Source organism: Paroedura picta, chromosome 2 (assembly GCF_049243985.1).
Source record: "Paroedura picta isolate Pp20150507F chromosome 2, Ppicta_v3.0, whole genome shotgun sequence".
Taxonomy (NCBI): domain Eukaryota; kingdom Metazoa; phylum Chordata; class Lepidosauria; order Squamata; family Gekkonidae; genus Paroedura; species Paroedura picta.
Window position 1 is genome coordinate 123556295 of NC_135370.1, and position 14872 is coordinate 123571166.

The 14872-nt window shown below is 39.6% G+C and overlaps 1 protein-coding gene across 7 annotated transcripts in view; it reads right to left on the reverse strand.

Annotated features, from left to right (window-relative positions):
* Positions 1 to 14872, reverse strand: part of CKAP5 (cytoskeleton associated protein 5) — a 90035-nt gene that overhangs the window by 32214 nt on the left and 42949 nt on the right. For 5 of the 7 annotated variants that reach the window (XM_077322343.1, XM_077322348.1, XM_077322346.1 and 2 more), the window contains exons 18-32: positions 14594 to 14688; positions 13905 to 13962; positions 13701 to 13826; positions 12827 to 12966; positions 12478 to 12652; positions 9995 to 10108; positions 9343 to 9471; positions 7231 to 7425; positions 6562 to 6694; positions 4633 to 4721; positions 1938 to 2006; positions 1541 to 1666; positions 1225 to 1374; positions 704 to 907; positions 410 to 545 (exon numbers count right to left, since the gene is read on the reverse strand). In XM_077322343.1, the coding sequence (XP_077178458.1) occupies positions 410 to 545; positions 704 to 907; positions 1225 to 1374; positions 1541 to 1666; positions 1938 to 2006; positions 4633 to 4721; positions 6562 to 6694; positions 7231 to 7425; positions 9343 to 9471; positions 9995 to 10108; positions 12478 to 12652; positions 12827 to 12966; positions 13701 to 13826; positions 13905 to 13962; positions 14594 to 14688 (1939 nt within the window). The remainder of the gene's footprint in view (positions 1 to 409; positions 546 to 703; positions 908 to 1224; positions 1375 to 1540; positions 1667 to 1937; positions 2007 to 4632; positions 4722 to 6561; positions 6695 to 7230; positions 7426 to 9342; positions 9472 to 9994; positions 10109 to 12477; positions 12653 to 12826; positions 12967 to 13700; positions 13827 to 13904; positions 13963 to 14593; positions 14689 to 14872) is intronic. The other 2 variants (XM_077322349.1, XM_077322350.1) reach the window with 1 other exon arrangement.

Genomic DNA, 14872 nt, shown 5'->3' on the forward strand with positions numbered 1-14872 from the left:
CCTGATCTAGCAGGACTCTTATTATGCTCAGGTATACCATCAAGTGCCTTAGAAGGGCAGAATACAGTGGAACTAAAACCTGGAAGCAACAGCTACTCCTCCCATCCAAAATCCTTCCACAATGACACCTGGTGAGCACATTGCTCTAATGGTCTTACTCTCTTATCAGATATGTAGATTGAGATAGTAGCCCTATATAAGACTGTCACCAGCTAATAGGTCATCATTAACAGAGCAGCAGTGTCATGACAACAGCTGGGATGTGCTAGCACATTGTCTTCAAGTTTCTGGAGGATTTCAAGAAAGTATTTCTCTGGTCTACAACCCATCTCCTTCAATGAGCGTAAAAACTGCTCAAGCACACGGTAGCACATTTTTGTAATCTATAGTTTATCCTGAAGTTTCCTACCTGCCCGCTGTTTTGAGTTCTTTGACTTGGTCCCTTCCATGATAAAAGTAAACATCTTGCTGGCTGGATAGACAAGGCACATTCTATTCAGAATGGCACGCACATCTCTACGGATAACATCTTTCGATTCCCCAACCTGGAGGATGAATAAAGGAAGTTACGGAGGCTTAAGAAAACTTGAAAGACCCATTAAAATCCTAAGCATAACACAAGCCACATTTAAGGTTAATTCTTAATTTAAAAAAAAATTGATCAAGGAAAAAACAGTTATTCAATTTTGCCAAATATGAATACCTTTAATACAAGATAAGGGATAAAGGAGGTTGCCTCATTCTCAGTCAGATGATACTCTTCTTGGTTCAACATAGTAAAAAGCAGTTTGAGATACTCCAAGGCCTTCATGAGAACACTTGTGTTGGTGTCAAAGAACCTCAAGGTGAGCCATTTTAGGATCAGATCCAAGCAGCTGATAACACCATCCTTTTCAATTTCCAGGTGCTAAAGAGATGAAGCAGACTACAGTGTCAGTTTGGAAAAAAGGCAATTCTGAATAAAAATAAAGCAAAGATACTGGCACAAAAGATGGCTGCTTCATGCCTGCATAATAGCTACTTGCAGAACCTCTTGTAATTCATTTCATAACCTATTGCACAGTGCTTTAGTGGAAACACTGGGAAGTGAATAATAACCACTCTGTTCTTTTGTGAATACAATGTAGCACTCTAAATTGAGCCGGGAGTTTTCAAACTTGCTTGGTTGGGGAAACTTCTTCTTGCATTACTGCTGTACTCACACCACAAACCCATTCTTCTCACCTCAACCATTACAGCAAGTGCTTTGTTGTGGTGTTGAAAATCTGAATGAAACATTTCATCTTGTAACCACTTGGCCACACAGCTGGACATCTGAGTCTTCAGCTGTTCAATATATTCATCGCGAGGAGTAGTGAAGTTCCATTTCAAAACCTGGGAGAAACAGAAACAGACTCTGATGAACACAATACTAGAATTAAGTTGAAGCAGAAGATGTAACATGCAGCTCCCTAATTCTTTAGGATGTATTTCTTTTGTACTTAAACTAATGTTTCTCCATCACATCCCTAGAGAGCAAATACTAGCTAATTTCCCTCACCTTTAATCCTTTTTCATCTTTCATCCTTTGCTCTTTCCCACCTGGGACGATAACAAAAATTGGACCAGAACGATCGTCATCTTCCTTCAAGTTGGGCTTGCTTGGTACTTTCTTTCCCTGTATACCCTAAAAAAGAAAAACAACGCACATTCATTCAAAGCCAGATTAAAATTTCCCAGCACTTGCAATTTTTACTAAATAATAAATCACTGTTTCACTACCATGCAAGGAATGATCATGACCCATCTCCAAGTGATGTTAGAATGTGCACCGGAAGAATCAGGTGTATATCTTAGTATTGTGAAGAGGGAACCCACAGTGCTCATGAGCTTTCACAGCACCAAGCTCTGCCACTGGATAAATGCACTAGTCATTGTAAATGGTACCTGTTCATTACCTGTTTGACAGGCTTGATCTTTGTTAGACTGCTATTGCCTTTGGTGAGGCTTGTATTTATATCTGAATGCTGAAAAGAAGTTACAAAATGCTCAGTGATTAATAGCTACCTTGAATCATACTATTCTGTCTAGAATCCTCAAGCTTACTGTGCATGCTGCAACACTATTTTTCAGCAACTGCTTCTGAGGGATCAACATAGCATAAATGGATAGTTCGGAACATTACCTGGGTTATATAAACATGACATCTTACACACTCACTAGTTACTATAACATAAGTCACTTCCTCCAGTCATGTTCACTGCCCTGAAGCAGACTAAAAGAGCAAAATACTGGACTTGCTATGTCTATTCCTTCTATTGCGATGTGTCAAGACCATCTCTGATTGATGGCACAATCAAGGGTGCCCTTCCAAGTGAGAATGGAACCTTCAGCTCTTAAGAGGAATGGAACTCACTGAACTCCTTACTGCTGACTGTTTTAAAAGGATAAGCTTTGGACTCCAATAATTTGCTCTGACAAAAACCTTTTATTCACCAATGACTAATAGTCTTGAGAATGCTGCTTACTTATCTATACACTTCAAGTTCCACAAGAGACCAATGTAACAATAAATCCTTTAACACAGTGGTTCCCAACCTTTTTATCACTGGGGACCACTCAACGCCGGGGACCACTCAACGCCTTTTACTGAGGCCCGGTGGGGGGGGGGTAGTTTACTCCTCTACTCTCAACCACTGCCCTAACGCTCTCTGATTGCTATGGTAATGTTTAAACATCCCTTAAAAATAAGATACAGACACGCCACAACAATGGAGTGTGTTATAAAGGGCTGGGGGGGATGAAGTAAAGGGCCGGGGGGGGGGGGGAGAAGGCGTCTTTCAGGGCCCACCTCCAATTAGTCGAAGGACCACATGTGGTCCGCAGCCCACAGGTTGGGGATCGCTACTTTAACACTTTTCTCTTGATTTAAAAGTAACGTCTTCTCAGCATCACAAAAGTCTATGGGCTTCTGCAATAGGTTTGCTATAGTTAATCTTTCAAGATCTTTTACCAGGAGTCAATGAAGTCATCAGCCCCAGACACAAAGCTAGGTCAGAATTTAAGCACAAACACCATTTTTGGCCTTCAACATCAACCACAACTTGCTGCAAATTACCCACTTTGGAAAAAAAAATTACACTGTTCACTTAGTCTCTATCATGGTTTTTAGCAGCAGCATGTCCTACTTGCTTTTTCACCTCTCAAGCTCACAGTAAGCTGCTGAATCGCCTAACTATCCCCATTAGCAAAACATAAAGGGACACAAGTATACCATAATATTGGAAAACAAGCAATTAACTTTTTTTAAATGTAATTTTTGTTTTAAGTATTACAGCTTTAAATGCTGCCAGAATTGATATATGCCAGCATTAACAACTGTTTTTTGCATTGTTAGAGATGACCAAGGCCTAGAAAGGTTCAGGGAGAGGGGGTGAGTATTGCTGTCACTACATCGCCCTATTCACCAAAAGGAAAAGGTTGTACATGAAACTTCTCTAGCTTTGGTTTTTAGATTTTACTATGGGCCAATGCAGTCTTCTTTGGAGGATACTACCTAAAATGGGAACCCGCAAGAACTTACAAGAGGTATCTAATTTTCCTTCTGCCACCATTTCCCTTTCGAGGAGGCCCCATACCCTCTTCCTGCTTTCTTCTTGTATACCTGCCCAACAAAACCCATAAAGGGGGGGGGTACTAGAACTGGAACAACCCCCCCCACCTGTTAACACTTAGGACCTATAAGGGTTGAATTTCTGTATTGTTGTTACAATTATATTACTTTTATTGTGCACAATTAAAAAAACTCTAGGAATTAAAAACATATGTCCAGCCCATAGGCTACTGCAAGCCAGACTGCTATGCACTGTGTGAACTAATAGACTGATGCGTGTCAGCCTTCATAGACCCTTCTTCAAAGGTCTGGTTTTAATACATACCAGTTCTTAACACATAAAATATGTACAGCAGGAAATAAAAGTTCCAAAGAGCTGTAAAGTATCAGAGTCACTTAATGAAAGAAGATGTCTAGTTTCCAGTCTTAGATCTCTTCCAAAGGCTGCCCAAAACTTTCAATGGTGTGTTTTCTTAATAGTGCAAGTATTAATAGTGCAATGAGTGAAATCCTTGCCTACTTTCCCAACAGCCAATTTACATTTATCTGCCCTCCTGTATTTAGCTTTCCCTCGCCCTACAGTAGCTTCTACCTAAGAAAACTATAGCCCAGGGAGTTTCCACAGTAAAGTGTGGATTTGAATCTAGGTCTCCCAGGCCATACCCTGAGGTTGTAACTGCTATTTCACACAAGTGAACAATCTGCTCCACTGGTTAAAGAGCAAAATGATGGTTGTAATGATTGTTGTAATTTAGAGAGACATTGAGGATGGGTGTTTCCAGAGGACATCCTTATAGGAACACAGAGTATCCCTGATGGCTAGAAGAGAGGCGCTGCATACAGTAGGACTTGAATAGCATTCAAGGAAGCTAGGAGAATACTGTATTTGTATGGCAATAAACTATTAACATTTACCTTAAAAATATTCATCCCATTAACACGTAAATGGAGATAAATGAAAACAGCTGAAGATGGATGATGGACACTTATAACACAACTATCTAACATATCACCTCCATTGAGGTAAAGACATGTTATACCTTGGTTTTAGTGGCAGTTCCTCCTGCTTTGGTCTTTTTGATATCAGTCTTGGTATCCACAGAACTAGCCATAAAATCTTCACCAGAACCTTAGGAGCAAGAGATGCAGTCCAGTAAGGCCAGGATAAAAACAATATATAACTAATCTGGCAAACACAAGGGAACTTGCCCTACACCAAACTACAAAAAAAAATATGAAACTAAAGTGATCTTTTAAAAGGGAGGTCTGCTTTTAAAAGGGAAAAAATGCTGAAACTTTCATGCGTGCCTGAAGTAACTAGGGGTGTGCATTCAGCTAATCCGAGCCCCCCCCAATAAAATAAAAAAAACAGCACTGGTATTTTTTGGATATTCTTTCAGCTGGATATAAATCAGGCTGAATTTTGGGTATCCAAAATGGCCAAGCCCCAAAACTCTCAAGAATATTCAGGATTTTTCAGGATCACCAGATAAATGGAGCTAGAATGTATTTAAAGGGATTGCAGTCAATTTAAATGCCTTCTAAGGAAACTCTCAACTTGGGGTAGGCACTGAAAGGAACTGCAATCTCTTTAAATGACTTTCCCTCCTCCATTGGAAATACTGGAAGATGGGGGCACCTTCTTTGGGGGCCCACAGAATTGGACTCGTCCAATCTTTTTCAAACTTGGGTTTTTTATTTTTTTAAGGAGAGGCAAAATTTTGCTGCAAATTTGGTGCCTCTACCTCCAGATTCATTTTTGCTGCAAATTTTGTGCCTCTACCTCCAGATTCATTCTCCATTACACCCTAAGCAGACCATTGGGTATAATAATCCCCATGAAGGATAACGGAGCCGAAAAAATTCTGGATTTCTGAATATTTACTGAATCTGTATACCATACCAGTGCTGGGATTCAGGAATATCAGGAAATATCAATATATTTTTTGATTCAATAAACCTAGACCCAAAAAACACCATTGTTGTTTTTGAACACCTCTAGAAGTAGCCCTTCAGATTTTTCGAAGCCAAACAAGCACATAAAGACAATACAGCTCCATAATACACTGCAGACCTAAATAAAAGTTATAAGATTGATCAAAGGACAATAGGAGGTTTACATCCACTCCTATTCGTTTCAAGTTTTAATTCGACCACTGAGAACCATCTATGAGTCACTTAAGAGATGATACAGTAAACTACCGGTCTCAGCCTTGAAACATATTTTTAGCCAGCACTTGAAAGTTAAGAGCCAAGCTCTAGTCCCTTAATGAGCATGTTCATCTGAAGAAGGCCTCTCTGTGTATTCTGAGATATCCTTACAGTGTGGTAAGATGTCTAATCATTTTAAAAAGTTTAATAGATTTGAGAATCTTGTAATTTCATTATGTTTTATATATAATGTGATGTGATTTACCTCTTTGCTTTGTTGCAAACTGCCTTGAGCCCCTGGGAAGGGTAGTATACAAATTTAAAAATAAAAATATAAATAAATAAAGCAGTAAAAGTTTTATTTAATAGGCACATCGAGAAGCCAGCCAATTATGTATTTAAGACTGATGTAGTGTTTGCAGTGTCCTCTCACAAACCTTTTAAAAATCAGGACTGAAAATAAAAAGGCACATTCATAAGCATTACTGGGGATTATGATGGCATATTCCCATTCAGGTGAAGAGTTTGCTTTTAATGTCAACCCTCTTAAAACCAAGCAGCCTGAGGCATGGCATTTATTCCTGTGTCTTTTGCTTAATATTTTAGGTATGTTTGCAAGATCAAGACTAAAGGAATTCTTCTTTCAGCGGTACATCATGTACAAAATACTACCTCAGTTCCAGATACTTCCTTTTACAAACCATTAGCTCACTATAATAATACACGGTTTACGGACAAATTCTGCATATAAATAGTAAAAAAATTGTCTTTTATCTGGCACTCCAAAATGAAGTAATTTAGTAGATGAAGAATGTTACCTGATGCAGTCTGACATTTGGCAGGAGCTGTTCCTACAGTTCTGGAACACGACTTAGTAGGTGGAGCAGGTTTGGCAGGCATATTGGCTTTGGCTTTTTCCAGCATGGCCAGTACTTGGTCTTTGGAGGCTGGCTAGAGAGCAAGAGTAAGAGCTTCAAGGGATCTGCGTTAAAGCTCACTTTAACAAGTTAACTGACTACCAAACACATTTCACCTAGCAACTTGCAAAGAATGAGAAAAATATTTCCAAACAATCCTGAAGATATCAACATGGGATGCTAAAGGTTTGTTTTTTGTTTTGTTTTTTTTGCAGTCAAGTCACATCTGACTTACAGTAACTCTGTTCAGTTTTCAAGGTAAGATAAGTTCAGAGGTGCTTTGCTACTGCCTGCCTTTGTGTGGTAACTAAACAGGGCTGACACTGCTTAACTTCAGAGATCTGACAAGAGCAGGCTAGCCTAGGTTATTCAAGCCAGGTGATATCCAACTACTATGCATTTATCAAATTCACACAATATAAACCTTTAAACCACCCTGTGAAAATTGTCTACTATTCTAAATGGTCACGTTTCTCAGAAAGTCTGTTGAAACTTATAATTACTATTGCATTCACTTTATTCCCTGGGGATAATCAAAGGGAGAAAATTAATTCACAGGGCTTGCAATACCTTCAGTTTGCCAGTGGCTTTGGCCATCTTTTCAAACCCCAGATGCATCATAAAAAATGGCAGAGCGTCCTGTGCCTTTTTACGGACATCTCCATTTCGATCCTCCAGACAAGAGTACAGGTGGGAAACGCAAAAGAACAGGTCTGAGGGGACAGTACGGAGAGTGGGCAACTTTTCAGCCAGCCAGCCTAAAAGCTGAAAGCAAACATAAATCTTAGCAAAATGTAAATTCTTGAATATCAGGGTTATCCTAAGATGTAAGAAAACTGCACAGACACATAAATAAAAAAATTAAAAGGTACCCGTGTTATAGTACAGCACCAAGTAATTTACCAACAAGGCATGCAGAATTCATTAAGTAATTAACTTGATTAACTTGATAAGCAAATGCATAGCTGCCAGAATTTCTATATGGGGAAATTTTCTGTAATCCTAAGATTCTCAACTTTTAAATGTTTTAGACTTCATGGCTAGAGTAGAACTTCCCAGTAAAGACTCATTCTATTTTTAAGCAAACATTTTTCAAAAGGGATCTGTACCAGAACAAATCTGTGTTAGCTGTTCTAGATCTAGGAGACAGGAAACTCCCACAAGATCTTTGCCTTGTGCACCCTCAACATCATTTGGCCATCTGATGTCAGTCATGGATGATAACAAAGCAGGATATCTCAGTTAAGGTATGCATGTTTTCCAGATGCTTGTGTGACCGCCTGAATACTTCAGGGGAACATCAATCTGGAATCCAGGACCCACCAAAGCACCTCACACTCAAGGCCATGAGTATTGACTGAGGTTTGCAGGGCAATAAGCAAAGCTCTGAAGATCTCTCACACAATATCAACTTCCCTGGTAAATCATTTGTAAGACCAGGAAGAGCCATCAATCCATCTCTGATCATTGTCAGCAGGCCTGAGTCACACTAGCCAACTGCGCTAATAAAATCATCTGCAACTAGACCCATCTCCTAGTCCTGCTTAAACTGTCTGATACCCCTTACAACAGGAAGTCTGAACTGCTGATCCTAACACATACAGCAATGGGGCCTTGGGTCCTCATTACATCAGTCACAATGCAACCCAAATTCCACCACTGGGATGCCAGATCTGTTCTTCTAGCCCAATATCACTGTGGATTCTAATTCTACATCTCTTTGGCCGAACCCTCAACTATATCATTGGGGGGGGGGTGATTTCTCTGGACCAGCCATGTGGAAGTAATTTCAATTAGTTATTTAGCATAAAGTAATGTATATGAACACTAACACTGTACTCAATGTTTTTTTATTGGATTGCCACACACAAATTGCTGCTGTATTTCTGCCATTGACTAGCTACTGTCTCCCTCCCCCTTCTGTATCTTGGAGTTACTTGCTTGTTATGCAACTGTGCCATGCCCCTTCCATTTTTGTTTCCCTGGGAAATTTATTGCAGTAGACTGAGAAATGTGTGTAACATAGACTCAAACAATCCCTTTTAACTCCAAAACAAATGCCACAACTCATCAAGTGTAGGCAACACATTTCATGTGAAGGAAGACTTGACACCAGCACTATTCAAGTTTCTGTGGGAAGTAGCTTCCAAGGAATGACAGAAGAACACAGGGGTGAATGGTGGAGAATAAAAGGAATGGGAAGTTTCCTCACTAAACTATTTCAGCAGTCAGCGTCCAACAGAATAAAGAAAATCTCACTGCATCTGTGAGATTGAGTCTATAGGCAAAGACCAAAAATTCAGTTATCCAGTAAGATATATAGGTCATGTCAGGCACAATATGAATGCTTTTTGAGCAATATGTTGCACTATGTGCACTAAATGTCCTCAAGTTAGATGTTACAATACATGCATAGTCCCAGACAAGTTCTCCAGTACTGATCTTCAGTTGCCGTCCAGTGTAATCAAAAAGCACATACCCCGATGGTTAGAAATTCTGAGGTCAATAGACAAGGACACAAAAGCCACTGGGAATATACAGAAATAGCACTATGCTTTGGGGAATTTATTCCTGTGCTCTTGGCATAGCTAGTTCTAACATCTTTGTGATGCATGTAGCTTTTGAAACACCTACAGAAAGAAGAGTCCAAGGACATCATTTTTCTACACAGAGTGAAATTACCTCTTGCCTTAAGAAAGGATTCTCTTTCTTGAGCTCTTCAGATAGGTCCTCACCCTCCAGCCACTCTTTCATGCCAGTCTGTTCTGTCCAGGCATTTATAGTAGTTAGGGAAGCTGCTCGCACATTACTCTGTAGTGAAAACAAGATGCACGTTCTAATTTTCAGTAGGAATAAGAAAAATTGGTTAGGGATACCTGGAATCTTTTAGTGCCCAGATTTACCATCTGCAATCTTGGATAATCTTGCATGGACTGCCTCAAATGCAAACTGAACGTAGCAAAAGCCACACTGACCTCACTGGGAATACTTTTTGTACCCAGTACAATTACATGTAGGACATTTGCACAGGGCAAACAATATGGTTAAGATGATTATGCTGCATTCAAAATTATTTTAAGACAGGAATCATACATAAAATTGAACATGACTTCAGAATACAGATGTTTAAAGCAAAACTGGAAGCCAATTCTACTTTATCAACTGCTGAGTTTGTAGTGCTTAGTCTTTGAACACAATTTTTCCACAAACAAGGATCTTTCCACAAAAGGATCTTCATTGCTGTTTATAGTGTATTATTATGACATGCATACATTTAAAGACTGGAAACATATATATTACTCCTTGGTGCTGCCTTTAGAATGTGTCAACCAACCTTACTGTCTCCAAGGATTGTGATGATGGAAATGCCCAGATTTTTTACATGTTGCTTGATATTTGGTCCGATAGCAGTGGCCAACTGCTGGAGGATGGACAAGGTTTGTTGAACCTAAATAGAAAAGAAAATGAACAAGAACTTACATTTGCAAAGCATATACATTTTTAAACCAGAAAAATGGATGATCCCACTCTGTCTGTTAAAGTTACCATCTCAACCTTTGCCCACTCAGAGAGCAATTTTTGTAGTTATTTTGTTTAGTTCATTGAACAATTAAAACAAAAATTGTAAAAACAATACCTATTTAATAACAACTATTAAAGACAAACATGAAGGAGGGGCAAGAATGGAATACCAAATGAAATTTTCATCTGCTGGCTAAAGATTATAAAGGGAACAGATGAAGAGTTCCATAGTTTTTGTGCTACAACTAAACAGGTATCTGCTTAGACTGCCATCTGTGTAAACTCGGATGAAAGTAACACTCAAAGATTACCATAATGTTCAGGTAGGTTCACAGGGGAGTAGGCAACCCTTAAGGCAGTGGTCCCCAACCTGTGGGCCGCGGCCCGCTGCCGGGCCGCGAAGGCCATGGCGCCGGGCCGTGGCTCCCTCTCCCCGCCCCCCCCCCGCAGTAAAAAACTTCCCAGGCCGCAAGCTTGCGGCCCGGGAAGCTTCTTACTGCGGGAGGGCAGGGAGAGGGAATCAGGGCCGGGCGGCCATGCGGGTGCGGCCCGATGCGCGGGCGCGGCCCAATTTGTGGGCATGGCCCGCGGGCAGAGCCCGATGCGCGGGCGTGGCCCGCGAGGGCGCGGCCCGCGGGGGCGCGGCCCGATGCCCTGCTGGTCCCCAGCCTCAGAAAGGTTGGGGACCACTGCCTTAAGGTACACTAATCCCTAGTAGTATAGAGCTTTCAAGGACCCTGAATTGGGTCTGTAGATGAAACAAGTTTGGAGGGCAATGACCTGCTCCAGTAAGCACTTTTGCTACAATGTTTTGTACCAACTGCAGTCTCTGAGCACTTTTCAAGAGAAGGCCTATGTAGAGAGCATTGTAGTAATTTAATCAAGTAATTTAACCATGGCATGCATCATGGTGTCAACATCTTTTATACCCAGGAAATGCTGCAGATGGCTCAGAAGATGAAGCTGGTGAAAAGGTTCTCCTGGTCACTGATGCCACCTTCTTATCTACCAGCAAGTAGGATGCTGTTTGGGTTTCACTCAACTCTAATTGAACCTGGAGGTTTGGTCACAAAGGCAGAACTTCTTAGGTTTCATCAAGAAGCAGAAATCTCTCTGTGTGCTGATTTTTACCTGCTGTTCAACACACTGCTCCAGGATATGGGGAATATATAACCTTTGAACTTTATGATTTTCATCTTACCCAAGCAGTAAAAAAAATGCAAACCTTATTTTGCAACTTTAATGTTATTTTGCTATAAACAATTTTTTTTTAAAGAGTTCTGTCAATTTTTACCAATGTTTTATGCAAGAAATTGTTTACAGGCTTGCTTGAAAAGGGTCTTATACCCCAGGGAAACCAGAATGGGTTATCCTGCCTGTAACAGGTGATCATTTCAGGCTTTCAGTCTAGCTAGTTTTTAAGGCTACCCTCTCTCCCTAGTATAATTAAAGGTTTGCTAATGCTATTAAGAAATGGCACCAAATTAAGACTCCGAAGGTTTGCAATGGCTGTTTTTTTTACTCCTGAATAAAGGATTAGTGAATTTTAATAACTGTAATAAGGAAGTGTGGGGGGAAATTCCACAGAAACTGACTGGAATAGCTATTTCAATACATATGAGAAAGAGCATATTTCTATAACAATAAATAATTCTGCTCATTTTTCTTTTAAGATACCCTGTAGGTATAGAGACTGAACCACAGTTATGGGAATTTAAATTCAAACAAGAGGATCAGCTTTTAGTTTCCATTTGTTTTAAACACAAAAAGGCCTATTATCTGTAATGGCCTTTCAGGACAAACAGAAGAACCATTAACATGTAGTTCTAAAACCTGCCCAGCTGTGCTTTAGAGAATAAGGCACAGTGCAATTACAATGCCTGCTTGTGCTGTTATTGCTTTCTGCAGTAGAAGCCATTTCATTAGCTCTGATGGCAACAACGGGGAGGCTCACCCTAGTGCACAGTCCATCTTTAACTATACCACTGCCCCTGTTTGGGTGGAAAGACCACACACCAATAGGTGAACTGGAAATAGTGGAGGTTTAGAGTTCTTTGTTGCATACAATATTAGACAACATTAAATGAAATAATGGATAGCAGATCAAGATGGGTAGCCTCATTAGACTGTAGGTAGAACTAGAAAAGAACAAGAGTCCAATCACACCTTGAAGACTAACAACATTTGTGGCAGGGCATGAGCTTTCATGAGTCATCGCTTACTTCTTCACATATCTGGAATGTGGGGACTGGGAGGTACCGGCTTACTCTCAATTCTGACATTTAAATAGCATACCAGGATTTTATTGGAGTCATTGAGACGACTTTTCAATGCAGGTGCAAGTTCGCCTATGTTTGGCTGGATAAATTTGGCTTCATTAATGATGCTTGCCACTTCATCTAGACCCTCTTTTCGGATTTTCCAGTTTTTATCTCCAATCTTGGATACTAATTCAGATGTGATCTTATCACTTAAAAAAAAAGGGGGATAGAGTAAGCGCCATACATTCTAGATTTTAAAAACTATAGATTTATAGTAAATTAACAGTAAATTCAGATAATATATATTTGTAAATACTTTACAAATGAATTGCATATCTAAGCAAACAGAAAATATGTCCTCAGCATGCCTAACCTAAGCATACCTGATGTCAGCTCTTGGCAAGAGATCAACCACATCATTTCCTGCTTCCTCCTGATCATCTCCCTCCTCACCATCATCCCCACTGCCAACAGTGTGTTTGGAACTGCCTCGAGTTGGAGCAGGTGGTGTTTGTCCTTGCATCTGAAATTTTAAAGTGATCAAATGATCGAGGGAGATAATCGTAATTAGGTATTTCCTATTCGGTATTGCACATGTGTATATCACTATGCATCAAGGTTGAAAGAAATGCATCATATATGCAGCAAAGCAAAGCAAGGCACTAATTGCCTATGCATTTGACATGGCTGCTACTACAATTTAGTACATCCAAGTGGAGCTAGTCAGTGCTTTTCACAAAATATCAGATTAGAAAATTAATTACCTAGGGAGCAAACATTGAGGCTCCTTTCTAAATGACTAACTGTAGATGCTTTCTGCAAAACTGACTTAAATGACTAGCTTGCTTCAGACTCAGTACCTAGTGAAGTTGTCTGAAGTGCTATAATTTTGTTTGCTTGAAAGTATGCTGTAACCTGTACTCCTGAAGAGTCCATACTCCTCTGAATTAAGAAAGAAAAAACTGTATAAACACAAATCATTGATGTACTTTGTGTTACAACATCATCCCATCTCTTCCCTGAAGAGAACCAGGGATTGTGTATTTAATGCTTGAGAGGGTGGGATAGATATCACACAGCAGTACAAATGAGACAGAGCAATTAAATGTATTTCCTAACCCTCACCCACAGTATGAAGACATAGAAGCAATGTTAAACTGCTAATTAGTCTAACCACCCTGCAAAACTAGCAATATTTATTAAATTAACTAGCAATATTTATTAAATTGCTCATCCACACCAAGTAAGAAGACTTACCTTTTCAAACTCTGCATCTATTTGAGACAGCAGAGCAGGCTTCTCATCTTCAAAGAACATTCGTAAAGAAGGGCCCACATAAAGATACAGAACGCCCAATAAGGTTATGGCAGATGTTCTCACAGCCTATTAGATAAGAAAGACAGGTTTTGTTCTGATCTCACAGCTGAGATCTTAAAATTAAGAGATATTTTTTCTACTCACTGGATTTGTAGCTGCAAGAGCAGTCTTAACATTGCTGATGAAAGCCTTTACATTCAATCTATAAGAGAGCACACAAAGATCATTAGCGGAAAAAGGCCCATCAAGCAGGACAAATACTTCATACATCAAGATATGGGACAACTACTTTCTCATCCTTGAATAAGACACAACTAAAGACAAGACTAAAAAAGAGCTGAAGCTTAAAATACAGACATTCAATCTAATTGCTCCTTAAGATCAGGGCACAGCACTTTTCTTGCAGTCTGCAATCAAATGTTTCCTAATTTTCAATGAGATGGTAAATTTGTCTGAGCTGTACCATTTCAGACTATAAGTGACAGAACACAGGACTTCATACTCTTTCATATAACAAATGCTCTGGAGTAAACATATTATTCTCTATTCCAATCTTCTCAGAAGTGACTTAATTTCCTATACTGTGTCCTGTTCCTTTTTTAGATCACAAGTTAGATATGAACCAAAAAGTGTATATCCAGGAAGTCCACTACCACCACCAGTCTTATATCTGCTAAACTACCTATTAATCTTCCTCTCAATACTACGGGGTGGGGGTTGAATAAAAGAATAAAGGCACATAGTTACAAGCTATGTACTTGGCATATAGCTTGGTCATACCAAATTGGTTCATACTCTAATATCTGCTTATTCCATCTCTTTTTAAGACTCACCCTGAAAACCCAAACTCCTTAATTGCATTTGAGAGCCAGTTCAAAGTTTCTGATTGGTTCTTTGGATTCTTCTGAGAGAAAGCCATCGACATTACCTACAATTAAAACAAAACAAAAAACTAAAACATTAATTCTGCCTGCAAATTCTAGTAAACAACTTGCCCGCTTTCTAATGCAGCTTCCTACATGTTCTTATTAATGAAATTATTGTTAGTGAAACTTTAAAGACATAGCTACAGTTTACCTAGTCACACTGATCATACAACCAGGGTATATAAA